The sequence below is a fragment of the Ischnura elegans genome, chromosome 11 (genome assembly GCF_921293095.1).
Source record: "Ischnura elegans chromosome 11, ioIscEleg1.1, whole genome shotgun sequence".
Lineage (NCBI taxonomy): Eukaryota > Metazoa > Arthropoda > Insecta > Odonata > Coenagrionidae > Ischnura > Ischnura elegans.
In genome coordinates, this window is record NC_060256.1 from 35539790 (window position 1) to 35566018 (window position 26229).

A 26229-nucleotide genomic window follows, 5' to 3' on the forward strand; every position below is an offset into this window, starting at 1 on the left:
GTAATTTTTAGGAGTAAATGATTTATGATAAGAACAGTCTCTTAATTCTCTGGAAAGATACTCAGGATTAAAATCTCTATGTGTGTATCGGGTGTTTTTGCCAAATACTGAAACATTCACAGGATTGCTATGACATAATGTGAAATTTGTTTGTCCATCATGCCCTGACTAATATCACAAAATGTGCTACAATTAGCCTAAGCAAAATCAAAACACGCTACTCCCCAGGATGAAAAATAGTAAGTAATTATTTTAGCTAAATTTTACAATCCATGAGACACTTTTAGCGAACACTGTATGGTGGAGAGTAGTCAAATAATGGTTATGGAGTTAATGATCTTCCTTCCTCTTCAACTTGGTAGAGTGCCACTTTAAAAATGGCATGATTCTCAGATTTACAGTAACGATCAAAGACAATTCTATGTATTTTTTTATACTTTCTTTTCATACAATTGATTTTAATTTTTATTGAGACGGGATACACAACTATTTTGTAGGTTATATTGCATGTGAAGAGTGGCTACACTGCGTTTTTCGTCATTGGTATCTTTTAGATGTATTGGATTTGTATTGCCTAAAGGTGGAGCATCAGCTAGGAGTGTTTCAAAGGCATGGGTGGTGTTGGCACGTTGGTCATCGTCGGGAAGGTGAGCGGACACCGTTGGCATTCTAAGAGCGCGTTCGTTAGTCTTTTCGCTTTCGTCAGTCACTTGGAAGGCGATGTCTACGCGGACGTGTCTGTCCACCTCGAGCGCTTGCTTCTTCCACTGGATGGCGGGTAAACGAGTTTCCAAGCGAGATTACGGCAACGAAGCGATGGCAGAGAAATGGCCAAAACACTCCTTTCAAATTGACCGTTTCTCTTCAATTTTGGCTTCTTAAACACGTCGCTTTCAACCTCGCGAATGCGAGCACGTAGCGAGATGACGAAACTCAAACTAGGAAAGTAGAAGAGTCATTCATTCGCATGTTATTTGATTTTAGATAAGTATTTCAAGCAAATCATAACCATTGGCGATAAAATTTAACATATTCACTGCTTAATGAAATTTCTTATATATTTCAATAGGACTATATAGATCGCTGAATTTTCGCTAAAGCATGTGATAATAAATTCTTAATATAATTCCATAGTGCTGATGGCAGGCCTCAGTTATTGACTCTGTGCCGTCAATTTCAACAAGATTTTGAGAAAAATATGTTAATTTTCGTAACTTACATGATATTTAAGTTATTTTATCCCACTTCGTAGCTCTTTCTGTTGCCCTAAGCTATGCGACCTTTTTAGTAAATTTAGTATAGCTAATGGCTGACGATATTAGGTATATAATATATATGTTACTCACTTCTCTCCAAATTGTCTGACCAGTGTGTCTTATAGTAAATATAATAACTATCGCAAATCTAATTACGGTGAAAGAGTAATCTATACCACATATTTATTCATAAAATCCCTACATAAAGTCCCTTTCACTCCCACTTAACTGGTATTCCTTCGCCTCGCATTACTTGATTAACAGTAAGTCCTGCGCCGTCTTTTAAAATTGTCGCAGTTCTTAGAGCCGAGAGTTTTCCTCATTTTCCAATCTCTCCAATTAGTATAAAAAAACCTAGGTAGTTTTTGGAAATGAAATTTTTATATTTGACACAGTTAAGTGTTGGTAAGTACATGCTTGGATTAAACTGACTCAGTAAAATATTCATAACGATTTACTCAATTTCAGCAGAAGGTTTAATGCAGAATTCTCGCTAAGTTTTCACAGAACTCTAAATATGTCATCGTGGAGTGAGACAATAATTGTTGGGAAACATAGTCTCATAGCCATTCGATACTGGCGGGCTAGAACGTGCTGGCATCTTTCCTAAATGGAAAACACACAATACCTACTCACGTTGCTGCATTGATTGCGTAATGCATTCTTATACACACATGCAAATTGTACCATCTCACCAATAAATTCCAAGGTAACAGCGATATTGAAGCCATCGCTTCAAAATTTCTATACAGATGGGAAAAAAGACTTGGTTACAAATGACTGCCATTTCTTCTATCCCAACTTGGCTTGTCCATCAACTTCACCTAATTCTCATATCATCTTTTTTCTCATTTCTCCTTGCTACTTCTTTCTTTTTTTGTGGCGACGAAATTAAGTTTTTATCAATATATCCAATGACAGCGTTTTTTCATGTTTTTGATTAGAAATTCCCAAAGGATATTTAGTAAAGGACGAAAGGTAAGGAAAAAATAATATATATCCCTATTGAAAAACATTCCTAGGAGTTATGGGGTTTCCGTATAATTTACATTTACGTTTTTACAAGCATAATTTTTCCTTGACTGCTGAGGGGATCATATCAATTACCTTTTGGGTAGTTCTTTATTGTATTAAAACATAATTTACTGGAGGCTTCTATATTATAATCAATAGTAGTATTTCAGATTACCAACCGTAAGCCTCTGCACTCGTGAAAAAATGCATGTATTTACACGTTTCTCTCTTAAAACGATTTTTTTGTTGACTGTGAAGAGGTGATGGCCTAAGATAATCCATTTGGAAATCACTTAATAGGATTCACGCTCATTGATGCTCATTTGTTAGTGTCTTGGCACGTTTTATAGCGATCACGCCTAGTGCTCACAAGGTATCCATACGCGCCAAGTGGCCATTATGCGCGGGGACTCAATGAGACGTGACTTCTTGTCTTAGAATGGGTGAAAATGGCCGTCGTAAAACGATGAATGAAGTATACACTTACTTATCTCGTCGATGAGCGAAAAATAAGCTTCAAGAATATTAATTAAAGCCGCAAATTGGCATCTCCTTTACCGAGAGAAAGAATGATCGTGATCATGAGTCGCTAAAAAGGCGATAGGCAGTTGTTGGATTATGAAATGGTAACTCAAATCAAACGACACGACACGTTTTCACGTACATTAATTCTCACGAAAGAAATAAGGCCTCTTATTTCACCGTGCCAAGGCGTCGTGAACTCTCAGTGGTGAATAAAAAGAGTCACACAGATGTTAAACGAGTTTCTACGAATTACTCTGGACTCGGAGACTCTGAGATTTATCAGATATTTTCTTCCCTAGAGTGGTTTTTAGACTCGGATATGTACATGATGCAGCCATGTGTTCTGCTACAAAGAACACGCAATGAATAAACTACGCACAAATTCATCCCACATAATTAAAAGTTAGCAATCCTGGGAAAAAATTTGACAGTAATTAAGTCATGAATGAACTAAGGCATTCCAAAGGTCGGCAACAGACCAGATTCTGAAGTTTAGAAATTTTTAGGGACTAAATTGAGCCCTTGAGTACTTCCTGGATATCGGTATATCAGCTCAGCCTTCACGTATCAGACTAATTGTAAATCTGCTTCGATCCATCTAGGCGTACTGAGAATGGATCGCCGACCATGGAAACCTTTCTGGCGTGGGAAATCCGAAATGCCTTAAGGCAATCGAGAACAATCTCTGAGGTGACCAGAGTTTAAGGCCGAGGACGGAGCACTAATTGCTTTTGAAACTGGGTGGTATTGTATGGAAGCGGGAAAGAGTCCCAAGAATAGAAACAAGATTATTCATTCCTGCAAGTTGTCTCGCTTATCTTAAACGTTGAGCGGAGATCGTGCTATTTTCTGTTGCATCTCAATTTGTCATTCCTTCATGCAATCCATCCCGATCTTATAATTTCAAGTTTCATTCTCACGTGGTGGATTTTCCTTCTCTTTCGACGTCTCATTCTATTGAAACCACACCTTTTATATCGTGATTTTTATTAAACAAGTTTTTTTAATGACTCACTTCAACTTGACATGCCTAGACTTATGTCTTAAGCCAAGAATTGTTGGCAATAACAAATTAATTTCGACAAATTACCTCATTTGGCATTGCGGAAGTTACTCAAGTAATTATCACAACTTGGAAGTACTTAATATTTTATGTCGCCGTATCAAGTGCAACTCCATTTTGATGAGTTACTCACTGAACCATGGCAAATTTGAATCCAAGACAATTTCCTTCTCAAATTAAATAATCTAATGTTTTGAATAGTAACTTTTCCCACATCAACCGTGTTTGGTATTAAGTATTTGCTTACGTTTTGAATCTTTTGTGGACCAGTACTTTTTATACACAAAATCTTGCTTGATAAACTTTCTAGCGTCTTACCGGTACTTTTAGCCGCCAAAAAATTACAGCGTATTTCACTTGTTTCTGACATCGTATTCCATACCACGTGCTCCGTTGCTAAGCGACTCTATCGATCTCGTTTGAGCCTTTCTCTCTCCACGCAACAATCTCCAAGGTTGAAATCATTCATTTTTTCTTTTTTGTTTAATCTCCGATTCCAATCTGCCATTCAAGAATTTCACTCTCCATAATGCGGAGGTTGATTTATGCTTTGGTGTGTAGGCGTCGCCATTCTGATTCTGATTGGCACGGAAATGGAATGGAAAACGAACGGTGGGTGAAGGGTTCAGTTTGCTTGCTGTCTCGACGCCTTCCCTCGCCTCTTGAGATCTGCTCCGTTGCCTGACGACCGTGTGCTGCTCTCAGGGTCACTTGGTTGTTCCGGGCAGATAGTGGGGGCGTGGGGTGAGGGGTGGGGGTTAGAATGGTCGTCGCGGGGGCAGTTGGGGGTGAAATCAAAGGAGTAGGAGTGGAAGATAGAGGATGGGGGTCTTATGAACGACCAGAGATTTCACCAACTCGAAGAGGCTAGGCGTAATTTGGTTAGAGCATTTCCTTTTTATGTGTAAAAGGCTGGTGTCCTAACACCCCCCGCCACACACCTATTGAGGCGGCTTGAAGGTGGTCTGTCGATTTAGATGAATGGAGATAACAGGGCTAAAATCTTAACGATATGCATAGATTATTTGTATGAACAACATCTTAACCCTTCCTAACCGGGAGTTGCTTCTGGGGGAAATTACGTTTCAAGAATTTTCATTTTAAAAATGAGAAATTTTGTATATCAATCATAATTATTGTGGCAGCTACATAATTCGCCATCAAACTTCACTGCGCAAAAGAACATTCATTTTTAATCTTTCCTTAATAGAGCTGATGATTTATATATTTTTGATGTTGCTTAGTAGCGACATTGGGTTAAATATCGTACCAGGAAATATTTCATCAAACTGGAGAAAAATCTAGTGGTTTAGTGGCGAATTACTTGGTTGTTCACTCGGTTATGCAGCCGGGTGAGATAATTGGCTTCAGCTCCCCCAACCCCTCGAAATGTTTCCCTTTGTACCGACTACCTGCAATATATCTACATTTACATAATACCCTGCGAGCCTCCTCTAGGGTGTTTGGCTGGGGGTGATCAATCACCAGCATGCAGCATGCATTTGGACTCGCACATGCACACCACATCGTCCAAAAAACGTCCCGTATGCTAACAAACTATACTACTATATGCTGTTAGAAATAATAATTGAATTAAGAAACATGCGTTAATTTTTACATAGGTTAATAGACTACACTATAAGTCATGCAATCTATTTACGAGTTCTATTGCTGCCGCTATAATCTCTTATTGATCGTGGAAAAAATGACATTTGGAATCTGTCTGTTCTACAATCTATCTCTCTTATTTTATTTATATGATCTGATCTTCCGTAGTATGTTGGAGTCCGTAAGATATGGTTAACTTCGTCAGAAAAGACACTGCTCTTGAATTTATCTAAAAGGTTTAGTCTATTTTTCAATCTACGGTCCGACAGAGATTCCCATCCGAGTTTACTGAGGAGACCAGTAGCGTTAGGCGTGGTCTATCGCCTCGACTGAAAAGGGTTTTTCCAGACGACATTACCTCCCTCCTACTGCATTATGGCTGATTAAGAAAAATCCGGTTTTCGCTTCACTCGCAAGAGCTTGGAGTGAGGAACTCTGGGCTGAAAATACGTATTTTTCACTTCGGTTCGCGTTAATCTAATCAGAGAAAAAACATTCTGCCAATATTTTCTAAATATAGACCCGTTTTTTTCTTGTGTGCGGTTTTGAAATTTCGAAACGGTCCAAAAGTGAGCGAAAAAAATAAAATCTGTTGTATTCGCGACGATTTAATGAAGGATTATGATTTTATTTTGAAGTGTTCTGTTCAGAAGAAAGATATCTTTTCCATTTTTATGCAGTCGATAAGGGCACTCAACAAGTCTACATTAGATAAATTCAAATGGCGGACAAATATACTTAAGTAGAAAATATTTGTAAAATAAAAGTTTTGTTAGTGTAAAATTTAAACCTTTATACACCAGTATGAAATTGAAGAAGAAACGAAAAGAAATTAATGGAAAGAAAGTTTTGGTTTTATATTTCCGTGCCTTGGGTATTTCTTGGAAGCTTTCAAAGTTAAGGTTTACTTAAACGGCTCATCTCCTCCGAAACGATTCATTTCGGTCATTGTGATCGTTTTTGCCTCGAACAAATAATGACTCGTTGAACGATTCATTTGTAGATCCAACAGATCTCAGACTGCGGTCATTTTTATTCGGAAATAGAAAATAACCCCCAGGATGGACCTGGCGCTCAGCCTTGAGGTGACTTAGACCTATGTGGGGAACATGTCAGGTTTACCAACAATCACGGAAGAAACGTCTGCGGAGACTTCAATGCTATGACGTAATATCTCATTGAATAGGTACTACCTCCGGGTGCTACTTAGTGCTCCGGTTCCTCGCCCACAGCTGCCCTCTCGCTGTTCGTTTCGGGAAAAATATCCGCGTACAGGTTTCCTTCGCAGCTGTGCTCTCCGGAAATATTCGACTCACGTGCTGTTCAGTAAAAGGCCTTGCGAACCCTTCGTGTGCTTCCGAGGCAAGAGTCCTTGCAATTGCGGTAAAACGGGAAATGTAAGTGTATTTGAAAATAAATCAGCGGAAACAGCTTGAGATTATTATATAGTATTGCTCAATCGCTCATTGTTTTTCCAATTAAGACGGAGTTATGCGACGATGACGTGAGGAAGATACTATTTCGTATGCTATTGTTAGAGCAGTCTTTTGACTCAGAATATACCTGCCTCACACTTCAAACATCCAGAAAATTTATAAACACAATAAATCAGGTTTAAGTTGAAATATATCCGTATTATTATTTTGTCTCAATTTTGCAGCCTTCTATTCCATCAATTCTAAATGATACAATAGTCGTGCGAAAATTCTACAGAGGCGGTAAAGGCGAATGATTTTTTTCACATTGGAAATTTCGCACAATTTAAGCATTCCGTGTGACTCCGTAAAGTTATCACCATGGCTAGTCCCGATATATTTAACAGGTATATTAATCTAAAGTCAGTAATAAAGATGCTGCGATGGCAAACATTTTTTGGCAAAAAAGCGGAGATAAACAGAAATGGAAGGAAGTACAAATAGATAGAGTTTTATAGGAGAGATATGAATGGTGATAGGGGATATAACATGTCTAGCCAGTCATATACAAGCTACCTTTTTTCGTATTGCTACCTTTAAACAGTCTTATCACAAGAAAGTATCCGCCGGTACAAGTTACGAGTTACAGAGTATCCTGCTGAATCTTTCTTTCTGCAGACTCATCGTTACAGACGAGGATTATTGGCGTGCGTGAATTGCGATAATATCGACAGAGATGAGATTGTGCGTTCACTGTTCCCAAGGTCACATACACTTGCTCACCTTGCGCAATTCTAGTCTTTTGCGGACATGCGGTTACAACCTTTTATGCTTACTCAGCTTCGCAAAACAACATTCCACTTTGCAAGCCTAAAATTAAAAAAGAATGCTAACTCATACCGTAACAGAGGATTGAAATATATTGATTTTTTTTTCTCTTTTGAGGACATTTTTATATGTTCATGCTTTGATCATCATTTTATGGCCATTCTATTTGGTATACACATAATACAACCAAATTACAGACAAGCGAACCAGATATTAATATTTTTCAATAGCATGCGATACCGTATAGGCGAGAATTGTATTTTGTATACAAATATTATTTTCATCCAAAACTTTTGCTGTGTGTAGAGTGATGGATTTTCCTCGACAAATAAGCTATATTTTAATTAGATTGCGTTAATGATAAAAATATGGAAAATGAATGAATATTTCTATTCAAAGATAACATGGTTAAATATATGGGTACTTTTCTCGTTCTACCTGTTGGATAGAGTTAAAATTTGAATTAGTGCTTCTATAGTTTCTTCAGGATACTTGTCATATTCCTGTAAAATTAGAATTCAACCTATACATTTGTATATTATACATTCGTATCACAAACTGAAGTACTTAGACCAAAAATTGATACTTTCCTGGATATGATTTTGGATCCAAACATCTATGGTCCCGTGTGTTTTTACTCATATGCCTTTATTGCCCTATGACACATAACCTGACGCCCGATTGTCTCTTGTTTTCTAGGTGTTAGCTGCCTCCGGCACTGTTATCGCTACGGTCAGTTCCGGCATGACCTCCGGGTTCTCAGCCGTTCTCCTGCCGCAGCTATCGCACCCAGAGTCAAACTTCACCATCACCATCGAAGAAGGATCTTGGATTGGTGAGTGTCACCAGCTTCTGCCATTTCCAATTTCACACGCTGAACTATGACAATAGTGTAGATCAAGGCAACCTTAAATGAGGTGGTGACATTTTATCCATTTTAGAGCTAGGTATGCAATCATATGATATTGGAATGAATTTATGCAGTATTGATGAGTCATTTTTCATTTTGTGTCGAGATTTAAATAAAATAAAGTTAAGCATATGTTCATGCAATCTCTATCTCATAATTGAAGTAGTCACTTAATAGTTAGAAATGTAGCTCCTTGTCAGGCAAAACAGAATGCATTTCTTCATAGGTTGCTTAAAAACTAGACAATTTAAAATGCTTAAAAATAAACCGCGATTTATTTATTGATATTTGCATGACGTTATCGATAGTCGATATCGATATAAAGTGCGTCAGTATACCCTATGAATTATTTTAGTATGATAATCATAGTGTTGCATAGTTTTCATACAATAATAAATGAGCAAACGCCGCTATTATTTTACGAACAGTACACTTTTTGCTGCGGTAGTGTGTTCCCTTATGCATCGCATTCTTATCATATCTTTTTTTCCCGCCCATTTCCAGCTAGCACGGCGGCTTTGCCAATGGCGCCGGGCTGTCTCCTCGGCGGTTTGTTGATGGAGCGCATCGGCCGGCGTCTGACCATCATCCTACTCTGCATTCCGTTCATCCTCGGCTGGGTGCTTGAGGCTGCCGCGCCCAACGTCCTCGCCCTGTGCCTCGGCCGGGCCCTCACGGGCCTCGGCGTGGGACTCCTCGGGGCCCCCGGCATGGTCTACATCGGAGAGACTTCGTCGCCTGCCAACCGCGGCTTTCTCCTCGCCTCAGTATCGTTAGCGGTGTCAATCGGTGTGGCTGCGTCGCATCTTATAGGGGCCACGCTACCTTGGCGAACAGCCGCAGGCGTCGCTGCGATCGTGCCCGCACTTGCCGCCTTACTCACCTTCCTCTCACCAGAGTCTCCACTGTGGCTCGCATCAAGGTGAGGACTGAGGAACAAATACTATTAATTGACCAATCGAGTGATTACTAGATCGAATATATATCGATTATATAAGGCACTATTTCTATCTATTGGATATTAACTTTGGTAGGTCGAATGGCATGATATTTAATCATAATACAAATAGATAATTTTATAATGAAACCAGTGATATGGTCCTTGAGTAAAAATTATTAACGTAAATGGCTATTTTTTTCAATTTTACTGTGCACCATTTATATAGAGCTATTCTCACATCAGTAACAACTGTGCAAATTTGACCAACTTATTTCATGAGAAACCCCCATCACTACTTTTGGTACTTCCTAGACATGGGAAAATAGGGAAAAAAATAACGCAGAGCATTGAAATTATTCTCACATATTTTACGCTGATATTAATCTTTTTCCTTCTCTTGCTCACTCTAGGGGTCGGACGCGTGAGGCGGCCAGAGTCTTCCGCATGCTTCGTGGCACCAGCCCAGAGGCAGAGAAGGAACTTGAAGCTCTCTTGAGCAAGGATCACCGGACCGCGGAAGCCGAGGCCTCAGCCAACAGCACCTTCTTGCAGCGATGGGGCGTGCTCCTAAAGAGACCATCTTTCATAAAGCCCTTCCTCATCATGAACCTGTTCTTCTTCGTGCAGCAATGGTGCGGAGTGAACGCTGTCACCTTCTATACCGTTGACATCTTCAAGGCAACCGCCGCCGGCGACTCTGGCGCCACTGTTGATGAGTACACCGCCACGGGAGCCGTGGACGCAGCCCGTATCCTCGCATCCGTCTTTGCCTGCATACTTCTGCGCCGCTGTGGACGCAGACCCCTAGCTATGGCCTCTGGTATCGGCTCCGCCATCTCCCTCATCGCCCTTGCCGTATTCTTGATGCTCAAGACACCAGCGGCCGGTACGACGGACGCCTTGACCAACTTCACCTCTAACAACTCATTTATGGACTCCAACGTGACAACTGGAATGTTCCCTTGGGATGTGGCGAACCATACCTTGACCCTGGCGGAAGAAGTGGTGGAGGATGTCGTAGATGCGGCCGAGTTCGTCTGGGCTTGGGCTCCAGTAGTCTGTCTAGTCCTTTATGTGCTATTCTCCACGACGGGGTTGATTCCTCTACCTTGGGTGATGACTGGAGAGGTCTTCCCCGTCGCTGGTAGAGGTCTGGGCTCCGGTGTCACCTCCTGCGTTGGCTTCCTCGCCTTCTTCTCCGTAGTGAAGACTGCTCCTGCCCTGTTCTCATCGCTGGATATGGGCGGGGCTTTCTGCGTGTACGGAGGTGTCGTTTTAGTCGGAACGCTGCTGTTACACTTCTGCCTGCCAGAGACCAAGGGCAGGACACTGCAGGAGATAGAAGAGGCCTTCCACGGTCACAAGAAGAAGAGCAAGGCCGAGGAAGCGGCGGCGACGGAGAACGGGATGGTGTGAAGAGGCCCAACGGCGTTACCTCCTGTTGCTCTGCCTTAATCCTTCAACTCGCCTGATATCTCCTCACGTTTGTCCTGCAGTGTGAGGGCTTACATTGCCTCGCAGTTTGGCCGTCCTCCTAGGCTAAAAGGAAACACTAAAGGAGATTCAAAGGCGTCAGGATACTCCCACCTAGTATTATCGGAATCGGACATTGCGTTTCGAACGGAACGACTCAATGCATGACCCGACTTATTATTTATGCGAAGCTGCTGTGTGTATATGATGGAAAATTGAGACTCATTGACCAGTGTACGTATTTCCCAAAGTGATGAACACATGAACATCTAGAACAGCCCCTTGGTATTCATTCCTTACTGTTGTTACTGGGGCGTGGATACTTCCTGCTGATTGACCGACTTCTAGGGCTACTATAATAGGGGGGTTTCTTAACGCCCACATTATACGAGCCTTTATTGTCAGGGCAATATCTGTAGAGCCTTTAATGGCAACATTGGCTAATATTTGTGTATCCATGTTTAATTTGGTAAACTATACGGTAGTTTACCAATAAGACCGCGATTTGGCACCTACGCGATAGACACGGAAAAAAATACTCTGAATATTTAAAAATTTTCACGCGTTACAGTGCTGATAGAATTATGCGGCAGACCTCAAAACTTATTCGGGTAAAAGTTGCTCATTTTCAGTGCCAACGCAGGTCACTTACTTTGTGACATGGTAAACATTATCAACGAAAGGCGACAGTTGGTATAAATGTAATTTATTGACAATAAGATTCTCGTGCAAACTAAGAAAAATAATGTCGTCACCCATAAAATTAATTTTATCAGGAATAGTAACTATTTATATTTTATATACATGATTTTGGTGATGAAAAATTTAGACGTTTTATCAAAAATTGAGCTGTCTGCCGCTAGTTATCCATAGGTTATGCTACGCTCTGTGATATAATGCTCTAATGCGACATATGCCGTCAACAAGCACTTTAATTGATCTAGGCTCGTCATTTGAAAGCTCAAATATCCGCGATTTTCTCATTGTCCTTTGAGTCAATGAGTGGAATTTCTTGCCTCAATAGCTTCAACAAGAGCCCGAAGGTCATTGATTTGCAGATAGACCCGAGAAGTGATTATGTGCACTAGGATTTCAGGAGAAATACAAAGTGCAGGATTAGGGTTACTCTCTTTCTATATCGGAGTAGTTAATTCTGCTGCCAAATGCGCTTCATATTCACAGTGCAGTAATGTGTGCCTCGAAATGTAATGATTGGCTGAGATCGACTCCTTCGCTATGGGGAGAGAAATATAGCATCTCATTACAGTGTTGACTTCCTATCTCAATAACTCTTGCTCGCCCTTTGTAACTATGGCAAGCACTATGGCAAATGGCCTATAGTTGCATGTCCCCTACCATTGTTATTTATACAAATAATAAGTGTTCCTCAATGGGGACAAAGCAATTTGAACGACATCATCTGCTGTTTTTTTTACTGTTTATGACTTGTGTAAATATTTATCGATGAATTGTGTTTTTTAATAAAATATAGAAATGATTATTAATTGAAAATATTACACTCTGTCTTTATTTCTCTATAACATGCACCTATACTTTTCGGCATTTGAATTCAATCTAAAAGTGTGAGAACATCTCACGTGAAAATGCTGTTTTTCTTCTCACTTTGTAATTAGGTTTATTCCCAGATAAGGTCTCTTTTTGGGCAGGTAAATGTTTTAAAACCATAATTACGAAGGCGCGGAACATTTAAAGAATGGGTATCCGCACCGTTAATACAACCGAAAATGTATAAATAAGTTCGAAAAAGGTGATTTTGAAGGATGGCGTAGGATTTAAATCCCAATTATATGTGGAAATCTTCTCTTAGTATACTTAGGATCGACATATATCGACATATTTTTGAATCTATGTTGAAATGTTGAACTAATCTGAGAAATGACTGCTGGGTTAAATGTGAAGGCAACTTGGCTCACAGAAGTTCTCTATGCCTCAAACTGAAATATTCACTTTAATAGATTCACTAACTCAAGAAATTTAATCTTCGGGGATATTAATATATGCTGTGCCAAATTAATTACATTTGAGATATACAGCGCAAACATGACTAAAGTGATAAATATACTGAAATTGCTGAGAGTAACTCAATACTAAAAATGACTCCCACATTTAGTAAACTGTTGGTAATAAGACTCAAAATTCAGTTGTAAATGATCCAGAAAATGATGAATCGAGCGATCACTCTTTAGGTCCATGAAAATCTATGACTGGAGCTGTCATTCTGAGGGACGGAGAAAAATGATCAGGTGATTCAATCTAAAGCTTAAAATGGCTCCCCCTTTGGATTGACCCTTGTTTGGTTAACCCTAATACGGGCAAGGTGAGCCTCTTGGACTCATCGCATCACATTTTTGAGAATTTAATTATGTTATTGAAATGTCAGCATGTTGTAAATTTTTTACTTCTTCTAATGGTATATTTCCTATAAATTAGAGTAATTCAAACTTCTATCGGAACCAAAGTAATTTAGAAATATTTTTTTCCCAGAATTCCCACAAATCCGGGCAAGGTGAGTCTGTTTGCACGAAATGTAAAAAGTAATGTGCATTTAAAAAATATTTGGTTTGAATTGTCAAATAATGTAAAATTATCACTATGTAGATGTAACGATAAATATTTGGTGTTTTATGCAGTGAAAACAGAAACAATTAGTCAAAAGAGTTCACTGTACTCGCCGTTTGACTATGTATTAAATTAATAATTAATGTAAAACTTTTGCTAAACAAATAGTAATCAATTTTATGTTAAATGATTCTAAGGTGCACAATATGTAAAAATTGATGTGAAAAGTAATATTTTTCACTGTTTAATAATTTAAATTAAAAGCAAAAGTTAAAAGAGTCCATTAGACTCACCTTGCCCGATTACGTCAGAAAAATATGTTGCCCGTATTAGGGTTAACTCGTAATACTCCTCCCCAATGATGACTGCCTGGTTCCCTATCTACATTTCTAATATAGTTCCTTGTGTAGGCTTTCTAGGTGTGACGAATATTCAACTAGCTGAATCGCTACAGCAGTTTCTAACAATGTAATTTTCTAATAATAGTTTCCCTGATAACATTATTTTTAAACTGAAATTATTTTTTTATTCAAAATATCAAATTAATCAAAATTTATGGTATTTGCGAGTAGCGTTAAATATTCTCAAGTGTGATTTCCGTTCTTATCCGTATCCCTTGCGATACTTTCTCCAACTTTAGAATATTTCCAGTACCAGCGACCTTTTCAAAAGTTTACCTTGTGGTAAAGAAACTCTTGGAGAAAAAAATCATTTTCCTGCAATCATAGATTTTGGATCGATGTTGTGTATTACACACATATTTCAATGTATTCTTTTCGCAACAAATTTACATTCCATAGCAACATTTTTTCAAATCTGTGCTGGACGTAAATCGGCTTCTACAGCTTTTTTATCATATTTTTCACATTAAGCTGTTGTGATGCAAAAAATGAAATACATATATTACTCGCAGCCCAGTTGTAGGCATATGAACTCAAATATAGGTACACATAGGTATTAAAAAATCATTTATTAGAAAAATAAAATTAGAAAGAATGCACGAATAAAAAAGTACATTTTAGAAAAAAATATTATTATAATTTGTAGTTTTGAAAAATTGCATTAGAAAAATTGATCGGGAAGGCACTGCCTAAGTAGCCCAAAATACCGCTTTCAAAGTCTAATTTCCTACTTTCGTCCGCATTACAGATTAATTCTTTCATCGAAAACATTCACAGAAGTAAAGTCAACTTTTTGCGGAGATACATCGTGGAAAGTATGATACACAAATATATCGTACTGCCTACTAATTTCACTTTGACAGCTGACAACATATGTTTCGATTGCTACAAAATCACCATCGGATACAAAAAATCATGAAAACGAGCATGCTAGTAATTCCCCTATCTTACATGTAATCCCTAAACTGCTATCTTGGTAACCATACCTACTTCCTTCCCCAAAACTTTTTTCACCTTGTGACATGACGAAAGTCCGGAATTTTAGGTTGACTGTTTCATTCAATCTTCGCAACTTTGTTTCTGTATCTCCCCCGAATCGCCCCCTCATTTTCCCCTTCCTCTTACCCCCCACCATATTCTTCCTTCTGATCCTTCCCTCCCGCTACTAGTGACGATATAATCATATTATATGTATTACCACACCACCTATATACACACGTAAAAATCACTTATTTTTCAGGAGAGCAGCCCGAAGTCATAGTTGATTTTTCAACCTTATTTTAAACTGAAGCTAAAAAAAGTTATCTACTTGGAATTTCCATAAAATTATTTATTTTATCATTAATTAAATGAGGTCAAGATAAGAAGGGGAAAAATAGCTATCATTAAATTATCATCTTAAATCCCTTCTACAATTATGTTTTTTTTCTGTAAGTATATTGTTTTATTTCCTTCTGGAATAATTTGTTTTGGTGTTCACTAATTCTTCGTGAAAATAGTCCCAAAAACTACTGTATACCTATTTTTCCTATTATTTTCAGACTTAGGCCCTTTTTACACTTAGTTCCTAAGATTTAAAGTGCTATGGAGGTATAAGTACAAAACTGTAAATTTTTTACATTGGTCATATTAGGACCGAGCCTCAGATATCCGTATTAAATACGAATTTTTTAATACCTGATTATGGTTGTGTAACAATCGAAACACGAGTTGTAAGCTGTTAAAATAAAATAAAGGGGCAGTACGATATCTTTGTTCATCATTCACAAAGGTGCCGTGTGTTACTGACTGCTTCTTCATTATTATCCGGCGCTGGACGCGTCCTCCTCATCGTCGTCTGGCCGGAAACTGATGACACTATCGTCCGTGCCGGCACCCTGAATGGTCGCCGAGTCGCCGTCCCTCCTCTGCCGCAACCGACGCCGGTAAATCACGGCACCCGCTATCGCACCGCACACGGCCACAACCAGCACAATTCCTGTGATGGCACCCGCGGATGCGGCGCTGATGCCTGCAAAGAGAGGAGTCATTGCAGTCCTTTTGAGAGCCCATGCCCTCTATGGCCCTTTAAAAAAATTCATGAACAGAAGAATATATTATTACTAATAGGCTGCAACTCATTAAACTCGTGAGGCATGGAATATATTTTACCTTGGCCATTGAAAATTTACTATGAATTTCTCAAGAAAAGCGAAGGACCCAAAAGGGGTCTTCCATCAATTTAAATGTTTCTATGCAAAAATGCACAATAGAAAATGACATTGATTTTTTACTCAATGCTATCAAATACTAGATTGTTAGTTAGACAGGATGCATGAATAATGCAGGAGCAATAGGAAACTCCTGGATTATGTAAAGGTGTGATCCTTTTCAAATATCTATGCGACTAGCCCAGTCGTGCAAGCTCGGCATGTTTCGAGCGGCGCACAGCGGGCTGAAATTGAAAAAAGCTGGACAAAATCTTTATTCCTTTTTTATAATCGTACATAAAAACAAAATTTCGACAGAAATCAGGGTCCATCATTTTTTACCGTATCAGCGATGAATATCGTAGGACAGTGAAGAAATTAGGTTATATGAAATAGAAAATAAATGTGGCACTAGTATAATATAGCTTTTACACAATTAATCTGCTTTAAAAGATCCAATTACCACTATCTGTCGGGCACGATATTCCACGTAGCCAACAGCGAGCTCCGGACTATGCTGCACTTTCGAAAAATCTTGAATTCGGCGTTGCTGGTAGTCGCAAATCTCCTATAGGTATTATACTCGACAGGCTTGGCTGTATATGTGGTGTAAATATCTCAAGGTAACTCGGTGATCCTTTTTTTATAATCCTACATGAACGTAAAATTTATTGGAAAAACAGCGTCCGCCATTTTGTATCGTAGTGGCCACAAATTCTACAACTGAGACGTGAAAGTGGATAAGAGTAAAGATTAATAAACCGCTTAATAATATTGTAAATTTTTGTTGCTGTTCAAATACTACAGAAGGTGTGGCATTAGTTTAAAGATGCTGAATTTCGAAAAAAATTGAATGCGGGAAATTTTTGCGAAATTTGTTCAACTTAAAGGCCAAGTTATTTGTTTAAAACAAGTAATCAATCAAAAACAGTTTTCATAAAAAATGAACTAATGTATAGACAATAATCGTAAAAAGTTTCAAATTCCGTACTCAAACAAACCGTTATTGAGGTTTTGTCCAGCTTTTTTTCAATTTCAGCCCACAGTGCGGCGTCGCGGCAGGAGGTGGGCGTTGCCAAGTTTTCTCAAAAGACTGTCATTGAATGGAAACAAAAGACTGTCTAAAAAACATCCAACGATTTGATCCTTGGATTTTTCTCTTTTATAGAAAAATCTTCCAAAATCGTTCGCACAAGAAATTATGGTTTCGCTAATAGTGGGCCCTGGTCGCTTTCATAGCGACGAGGATATACCCTATCCCGCCCTTCCATTCCTATCCCTACCCTGGATGCGTCGACGGGCCCCTGTCGCGGCGGCGCCTCCATCCTTTTTCCTTCCACTCCTCTCCCCGGAAGCGCTTGCGTATCAGTTGTAGTACTGGGTCCCGGCCCTAGTGGTTGTAACATTCTAAGAACACCCCTTGGGTTCTCATTCGTTACCTAAAAAAATATCCAACGAAATGACCTTTGCATTTTTTTCCTCACAAAAAAATCTACCAATGTCGTTGTTAAATCAAGTTATGATTTCGCTAGTAGTTGGTCCCGTTGTCCCCATGGCAACGCGGGTTCGTCCCTATCCCCTACCTTCCATCCCCATCCTCTCCTGGTGGCGTCGACGACTCCTATCGCGGTGTGTTGTATCCTACAAATGGCCCCCCTTGGGCCCTCATTCCATGTCTCAAAAACCCTCGTCGCACTTGGCAACACAGCTAACTTACTCACGAAGCGTATACCACGTAGATCTGAAAGCGACTGAATTTTCTGGAGGCTACGCTCCGCCTATCGCATTTTGGTTGGTTCACAGGGAGTCACGTGCCCTCCGCCCTCACCCCCCGAAAATCTTAATCCTGTCTGTCAGTCGCAAAGATATTGGAAATGAACTCTAGATAAAGTTGGTGGTTTCCGGCGATATTTTGCGGAATTTTCTGAACATTTTGGACGAATTAATTTAAACTTTGCTCCAGGCTAAACCAGAAGATGACGTTAACCGTCTAAGCCATGGTCGTGTTTTCATAAATATCCTGTGGTAAATTACGTCAACGCCTTTAGCGCCAATATCATTGGTTTGAGTCTCGATGAAGTCGTCGGTAGAGTTGTACAATAAGAAAAACAAAAGAGGCTCATCACGTCGGTCTCAAAATGCTTTTCACACACCGCCTATTGAAACGGGTTTACAAAAGTCGCCACACGTGTCGCTGACGGACAATTTGATCCGAGTTTCACGGGGAAATAAGCTATAATTAGGAGTGTTAACCGAAATTTATACACATGATGATTTAATCTATCAAATTTGCTACTTTTCCATGATATTCCTTGCAATGAAAAACATTAAACGGCAAAATATTGGAATAAATTCGATATCATTGGACTCATAACCGCGCCGTGGACATTTTTGAAAACCGATTAAAGTTCGACTGTAGCGGCAACAAGATCAGCCTTCAATGGGATGGAATTGGGTCTCCTCTATGCGTTAACTGAAATTTATATGCATGGCGGACATTTTTGAAAAAAGATAAAACAGTGACCCAAATCGCAACATAAATCAATGTTCTATGGAATGATATGGATCCTCCTAATCCTCTTGCTGCCCCACACAAAGTTGAGCTAGAATTGAGTTGGGTGTTCTCTTAACAGCATCGACGTCTTTTCTGGAGTTCATGTGAAATAAAAAACTTTGTTTATTTCACATATGATTTTAGTAATAACCATTTTCGTCGTTGTGCAATATCGTCAGGTTCATTCACCGCGGACATTTTTGAAAACCGATTAAAATGCGACCGATATGATGACAGAAATCAGCCTTCAATGGGATGGAATTGGGCCTCCTCTCTGCAGTCCCCTTCAGTCGTTCACTCAAACTGGAAATCTATTTTCGTATAAAGTATTCGGTAGATCCCATCCGTCCCTAAAATTTGGGCATAGATGCCAGAATCTGACCTTGGATTTGATAATCTCTGCATATCTCGCGTGGTCCTGTCCTTATCCTTGAAATACAGCACGTGTGCAGCCTTCAACCCTACACAACCATACTCCCACCACGAATGACCTTCCCTCTCTTTTCACCCACACGCTCACTTCAATCGGCATTTTAATCTCACGATTAACTTACAATGGGCGATGGCGGATTAAGCTTTGTAAAGCGTTGGGATAATGGCGTAATTAGACTGAGAAACCGGTTTATGTCATGGTGAAATGGTGAGGCTTAGCAGAAAGTGCCTTTCATTTGTCGAACATTGCTGTCATTTCTTTTCTCTCCAAGGGTTGTCTTAAGACTGAAATATTCATTTTTCCAACAATATCCTCACCTCAGGCTTGACAGTGTAAATTGGTTCAACCGAACTTCATTCATATTGTTATTCATAGCCTAAGTATATCACATGGTTATTTTATTGTAATTTAGCCAAAAATTCTCCCAAAATATTGAATTTAATTAGTTCTTATCATCATCACATAATCACACACATATACTAATGTTATAATTTCATATCCGACCGATTGGAGGAGCCAGATAAATGAACGCCAACTATTGGCCGAATCCGGAAGTGGAGATCCGAGGTTTCCAAGCAGTTGACTCAGGAAACCGCGCTAACAAATCATTTGCATTCTTAGGTGTTTTATGATTTCTCTTGTTATTTTTATGGAATTAATCTATCATAACATCGCGACACGTCGTAAGTAAAACACGCTTTGCATTCATATTTCTACATCATGCCTTTTGGTCGCCATTCAATGCTACAACTCATCATTTGCTATGGCTTTTACGTTTAAGGTGCTCAAGGTAACTAACGTAATAGTGATTAAAATGATTCAACCCGATGGTTGGTTTAGTTAGGTGAGGGTAGAGTTAATCCCGGACTGGGCCATAGGAGGGTGAACTTCACACACTCAGGGTAAGGGGGCCAGTTTCTTTCCCTGTGCCGCCTCGCACTTCGAGGATTTTTGATATGGGGTGTCCGAAGGCTTCACCCGAGTCTTGAATCGGGGACCCCTCGATCAGTTGCCAATTGGTCTACCCACTACAAGACTACCACGCTTCCCCGTTGTTCAGTATCATACTTGAATTGATTCGTTAAAATTTATTAATTAATTCGTTAAAATTTATCCGATAGATTACACAAACCTTTAAAGGTTACACAAAGCCTCCAAAGTTTTGGATTTTGATTAAACCCCTCCCAGCAGCATATATTTGAGCTTGAAATGTTTTTGTGTTTCATCCTTAATTATTTGTTGCATTCAACCTATTTTCAGAGGTGATTTATCATTTAAATACGCAAAATTAACTTCTGCGTACTTCGAATATATTTCTAGAGTCGATAACGTGTTACCTTTCTGTCAGCAACTCCCAACGTTTGATCTGTGGATCTAAAACAGTCCAAAAGGATCTCCGGAGTAGACAAAAAAGAGGCTAATGAAATGTGTGATAATAATGTTGAGAGCAATGCGTAAGGAGCGAGATTACGATGAATATTATAATGCAACTAACCTTTTCATTCTCCTTGAAGTTTTACACGTATGTTTATAAGTTTCCCTCCATGTATGGTCAGTTATAAGAGTATTTTGTATTTTCATTAAGTTCGTAGGCTAGCCTGAGCTGTAGGTTTTATGCTAAGTTTACCATATAAAAGTCGCTACCTTTTTTCCCTATCCTCATTGATGTTGTCATTATTTCGCATAAATTAATCAAAAACAGTCATTATTCATCTAATAATTCAAATAAAATAGCAGTATGAAAGGGCATTTTATCCTCTTAAGGTAAATAATGATTGAATACACTAAGAATATGTAAGATATTCTACTATCCATTACTTGCCTTTTCCCTTCAACAAATAAATACGCCTTTTATGAATCATTGATTTTCTACTGAAAATCTATAATTGGTATTTAAACAGGGCCGGTTATAGAATTTTTCTAGTGTAAGCGAATAACTTTCCGCCCCCCACCTCAAAATATCCTGAGAAAGTCGTAGATATTCTCTCTGGATACATTTTATAATAGGTACAAATACTTCTGCAATAAGGGTTGAGACTGAAATATCAGCGTGAAATTATAACTTGCTTGCTCTTTTATATATACGTGATAATTTTAGAGCTTAAAAATCAATTATTTATAGAAATTCAGAGTAAATAATGTAAATGAATAAATAAGTAGGTACAACACAAGCCAGCTTTCAAGAAATTCGACCATTTATTAGCACCACAAATGAAAACAAACTTAAGAAGATTGTACTTAGAACACTTAAAAGAGATTTTTCTAGCTTTTACCTTGGAAAATTGGCATTGAACATTGGACTGAACCAGTGGCGTAACAATGGGGGGGTTGAAGGGATAGATCCCCCCCCCCAAAGCCTCAGATAAATAAAAAAAATATTCAAGACTATTGTCTAGTTTTGACATATAATAACTGTATCTGCTTAAAGTTAAATTTTTAGTGTCAAATTGATTTTAAATGTATTTCCAGGTATGTAATTTTTCAAAAAAATTTTCGGACCCCGCGTTTTCTGGGAAGGGGGATCGCTACCTCAGGCCATCGCATCCCCCCCAAAACATATTCCTAGTTACGCCACTGGACTGAACTGATTAGTACTGAACATTGGACTGAGCGCATAGGCACCATTTTCCTTGGCCCACTACGCGGCCGCGTACTTTGCTTACCGCTTAAAGCGGCCCTGAACATAAGGTGTCTTTGCACATGTTGAATCCGACGATGAAGATTTGACAGGGAGTCATACTTTGCATATTCTGTTTTAGTGTGAATATTCTCGCGTCAGTTCTCAATCGCCCGTTGGAGTTTGTTCTACTCAATTCAACTACATGTTTCTGGTTCCTTCACTCTTCCCTACTCAACAACTTCTACTTGAAATCTGTAAGCAAGAATGCTTTATCTGGGTGATGTCATATAACTCTGTCATAAAAAACCGCAGGATACCGCTGTGAGCATACCTCAGTTGCCTGCTGCCTGTGTTGAGGTGTACATCGCATGTTTTTGTGACTTACGAACAGCAAAATAAATTTCGTATTTTGAGAAGAGCAATCGTGCGCGGTTGTGCTTAACCCGGTGGTGAAACAAGAAAACTTGTTTTGTAGTTCATGGTGTAATACCAAGATAGTACTGAGGTGCTAAGAGAAGTTGAGACTGTCGTGAATACTTTAAGTAATGCGTAATTGGTAATGTGTTCCCCTGTATAAGGAAAAAAACATTTCGAGACCGGACATTTCCCTTTCCTACGGACGACAAAATGAAGAAAAAGTTGCTTGCGGTCATTCAGAGGAAGAACTTCATACCTTCACCGAAATATTGAGTAAGTACTTAAGGTACTTCTAAGACTATTATGAATATCCGGCTGATAATGTTTGTGTATCAAGCGAATGAAAATGACAAACTATTTTTTCTCAAAACTCACGATGCAATGCCTGCACCTCAACAGATAATTTCTAAAAATTTACTCGAAATCACGAACTTGCCAATGAGGAGCGCACGCATTCGCCCTCTAAAGGTTATTTTACATAAGTTTGATGCGATAAAGTGATTAAATATGTTAATTAAAACTACCGATTGTCTTTAGTTTTTGCTTTCTCGGGAACTGTATCGCAAGGATAATTATAATATAAATAAGCCGTATGTATAATTGTTATCCTTAGATATATAGATAGAAAATAATATGGTATTCATGCATGCAATTGTATTAATATTTTAGTCTTTGATGATATTAACAATTCGTTTTGAAAATAGATCTCAATAACTAGATTTAATAATCCCTGGTAAATTTTCCCGTTAAATACAGCTGTCGTAGCGTCACATCTGTTGATCTTGAAAAGACAACTTTGGTTACCAAAAGACGCTGGCCAAAGACCCAGAACGCAGGTACATTTTATTTTGTGGATGCCCCTTAATTATATTTTATAAGAATTTTTTAGTAACTTACACTGAAAAATGGAATTTCTTTTATTTAGTTGAGATATTTATTCAGTGACTAATTAACTCCGCAACCGCAGATTCTTGTTGGAAAGTGTTTACAGAGAGATATTGTAATGCGATTCCTTCATGTCAAAAGGAATATCTTTACACTAGTATTTCTGTATTGCCTCTAGTGCAAATAATTAGGTGGTATTTCCAATGCTTGGCCGAGCGATTGACTCTGTTCTATGACAAACTTCCTTATCTGAGGTTTTTATGTGTAGTGGTCGTTGTCCCTTCCTTGACGGACTTGACCACGGGACAACGGGGCGGGGAAGGTTAGGCTGAGTAACTTCTCCATATTCCACGAGGCGTCGAATCGCCAATGGTTGAATTGTGCACTAAGGCTTGGACTGTAATTTCTGCTCTGAGTCGTTGTTTGCTATTCCGCCTAACATGTTCTCACTTTCACTCTAACTGCGAATACTACAAAAGAGGATCCTCAAGTCGGCCTCTTAATGTGTTGTCTCACACCGTGCATTTAAATGGGTTTACAAAAGTCACCTTCCGCGTCGCTGATGGGTAAAGTCATCCAAGTTTTCCCGGATGAATGAGATATAGTAAGACATGTTAACCGACATTTTATACACTTGATGTTTTGATCTATGAAATTCATAACTTTTTCAAAGATATACTATGCAATTACGAACATTATAATGCAAAATATTGGAACAAAGTGGATCGCAATGCACTCATTACCGCGCCACGGACATTCTTGAAAACCGATTAAAATGCGACCGAAGTGGCAACAGAAATGGGCTCTGTTTGGGATGTAAATAGACCCCCTCTTTGCCTCTTATGTTTCATAGGACTAGATTAGAATCCCATCTCAACAACTCTTACCATAGATATTTCCAGATTCCTTCGTGATTTCCGCACTAATTCTTAAGGCCGTTTTACATACTTTGCACAATCTGACGCTTGCACGAAAGCGCAGTCAAAATTGCGTCGTGTAAAGCGGTGAATTTCTAGAACGCATGCGAGAATGTATGGACGTGGGATGTCGAAATAGCCCCAATAAAATAAATGCTCTAATTTCTTTCATATATTTGCGCAATTGCACGCCATAATGAGAAATTAATGCAGTTCTGGCATGCGCAATTAGGAGTCCCTTTTAAAACGGTCTTTAAAATATTATTGAAAGATACTCCTTCTTTAAAAGGTAGAAAGGAGAATCAACTCATAAATTAAAAAGAGGAAGTAACTTTATCGGTACTAAAGTTCATTGTAGCTTTCTATGCAAGGGTGGAAGAACTAGTGGACTACTAACTCCTTCGCTAACTAGCAGAGTTTAAAATATGCTTTTGTATTTTCATGTGAAATGTTTTTAATTAAGAAACAGCCATTATATATCTTCCACATCAATTTCGTAGGCGTGTGCTGTGTGAACTATCGCAGTGTGAAAAGAAGGCCGGTGACATAATCCCAGAACGGTCCTTGGCCGGCACTTTCATTAATGCCTTCTTAAAGTGCTATGAGCAAGACATGGCAACAGAAATTACTCCCCTCGCCTCGCCGAAATATTTGGATCTTTGACTACACTGGTCTCATTCGTTTAGGCTATCTCCAGTGCGTTTCTAAATTTTTTACTCCCGTTTTTATTTTGCTCTATAGTCACAGTATAGCAGGAAGTTTAAATTTTAAGGGGAAGGGATATGGTTTGGAAGGAATGGGTACTTAGGGGCTCTGTTCCTTGCTATTTGATTCGGGTTGTAATTCCAGATATTCACAAGTTTAATGTTTTCAGTCCGGGGGAGTGATTTTATAAAAATATTGAGTTTTGCTTCTATTTCCTGGAGTAATGGGGTGATGCGCAGGTCTTTGCAGATATCCTCATTTCTGATGAACCAAGGTGCTACTGAAACTTTTCGGATGAGAATATTTTCTGTTTAATAGATTTTAAATAGATGGGGTTTGGATGCCATCAGCCGAACTGGAGAGGGGCAGCTAATAAATGGTTTTCACATCGTTTTATGTTAAATAAATTTGTTTTTAGGGACAGGTTTAATCTTTTCTGGAGCAGTGGGCCAAGAGAAGTGGCTGGGGCTTTAGCTTTCCCCGTGGAGCTGGTGATGTGTTGGTTCCAAATGAGTTTTTTATCCTTGCTCATTATAAAAGCAACGCTAGGTAATGTTAACAATTTTAGGAGCAGTTAATAATTTTCATATCATAGAGAAATTACAAACGAACAGTTTCATGAAACGTTAATTTTTTTACCTTAAATAAAACGTGGGATTAGATAATACTTGAACGTTTTTGCTAATTTTAAACTATTTACCTACGCGGTATATTGACCTCATTTTTTGTATATTGACATCTTATTTTTTTCAACTTTGGTTAACGGTTAGATGCTTTTTTTTAGAGACAGTAGTAAAACTATGTTTCAAAGTTGAGGAAGTTGAAAAAAATACCAATTTCACCAAGTAGAGTTCGTTACTCCATTTTTGTATATGCACTTGTTCACACATTGTAAACAAAAAAACTGAAATAACAAAAAGTTATTTGAAGTTATGTGTAAAGCATAGTAATAGTCCTTTAACAGATCATGATATAAACGTTAAATGTACAGCAGAAAACAATGCTCACTTTGACAGTAGGTAGTGCGTATGCAATTGATCCACCGAGCCATAGGTAATGGGTTTGGATCGTGGATGAAGCCTTCTTATTATTTCCCATCAAAATTCAAGTTGAATTTCATTTACAAAATGTAAAATAAAATTTTTTCCGCAAAGATCTGTCAGCTATGTGTTAATAATGTTATAAATAATGCAGCAAAATAAGAAAAAAGTTATTTTGTAATGCATCTGTTTAAGTTTTTGCATCGCACACGATTTTCCCTGCGTTCTTTTAACCTCAACCAATCAATCAATTACTTCTTATGCGAGTTATCTACTTTAGCAATATTTCTATTAAATTTTTATCATAATACGTACTTTGAAGTATAGTGAGTTTTCTTCAAGCTATTATCAATCGGCTGATGTATATCGTCAATTCCATGCGAGCAGAGTTTCTCGAATATGCTCTTGGTTAATTAAATTATTTGATATCTTTGTCTACTCTACACTCTCTTGTTT

General features: G+C 38.6%; 2 protein-coding genes across 4 annotated transcripts in view; one reads left to right on the forward strand and one right to left on the reverse strand.

The window, feature by feature from the left end:
* Positions 1 to 11759, forward strand: part of LOC124167709 (facilitated trehalose transporter Tret1-like) — a 56305-nt gene extending 44546 nt beyond the window's left edge. For both annotated transcript variants that reach the window (XM_046545711.1, XM_046545712.1), the window contains exons 3-5: positions 8409 to 8544; positions 9124 to 9541; positions 9970 to 11759. In XM_046545711.1, the coding sequence (XP_046401667.1) occupies positions 8409 to 8544; positions 9124 to 9541; positions 9970 to 10975 (1560 nt within the window). In that variant the 3' untranslated portion in view covers positions 10976 to 11759. The remainder of the gene's footprint in view (positions 1 to 8408; positions 8545 to 9123; positions 9542 to 9969) is intronic.
* A 2878-nt stretch (positions 11760 to 14637) lies between these two features.
* Positions 14638 to 26229, reverse strand: part of LOC124168009 — a 65387-nt gene continuing 53795 nt past the window's right edge. Inside the window, exons 12-13 of one of the 2 annotated variants that reach the window (XM_046546084.1) lie at positions 18356 to 18358; positions 14638 to 16024 (exon numbers count right to left, since the gene is read on the reverse strand). In XM_046546084.1, the coding sequence (XP_046402040.1) occupies positions 15816 to 16024; positions 18356 to 18358 (212 nt within the window). In that variant the 3' untranslated portion in view covers positions 14638 to 15815. The remainder of the gene's footprint in view (positions 16025 to 18355; positions 18359 to 26229) is intronic. The other variant, XM_046546086.1, reaches the window with a different exon arrangement.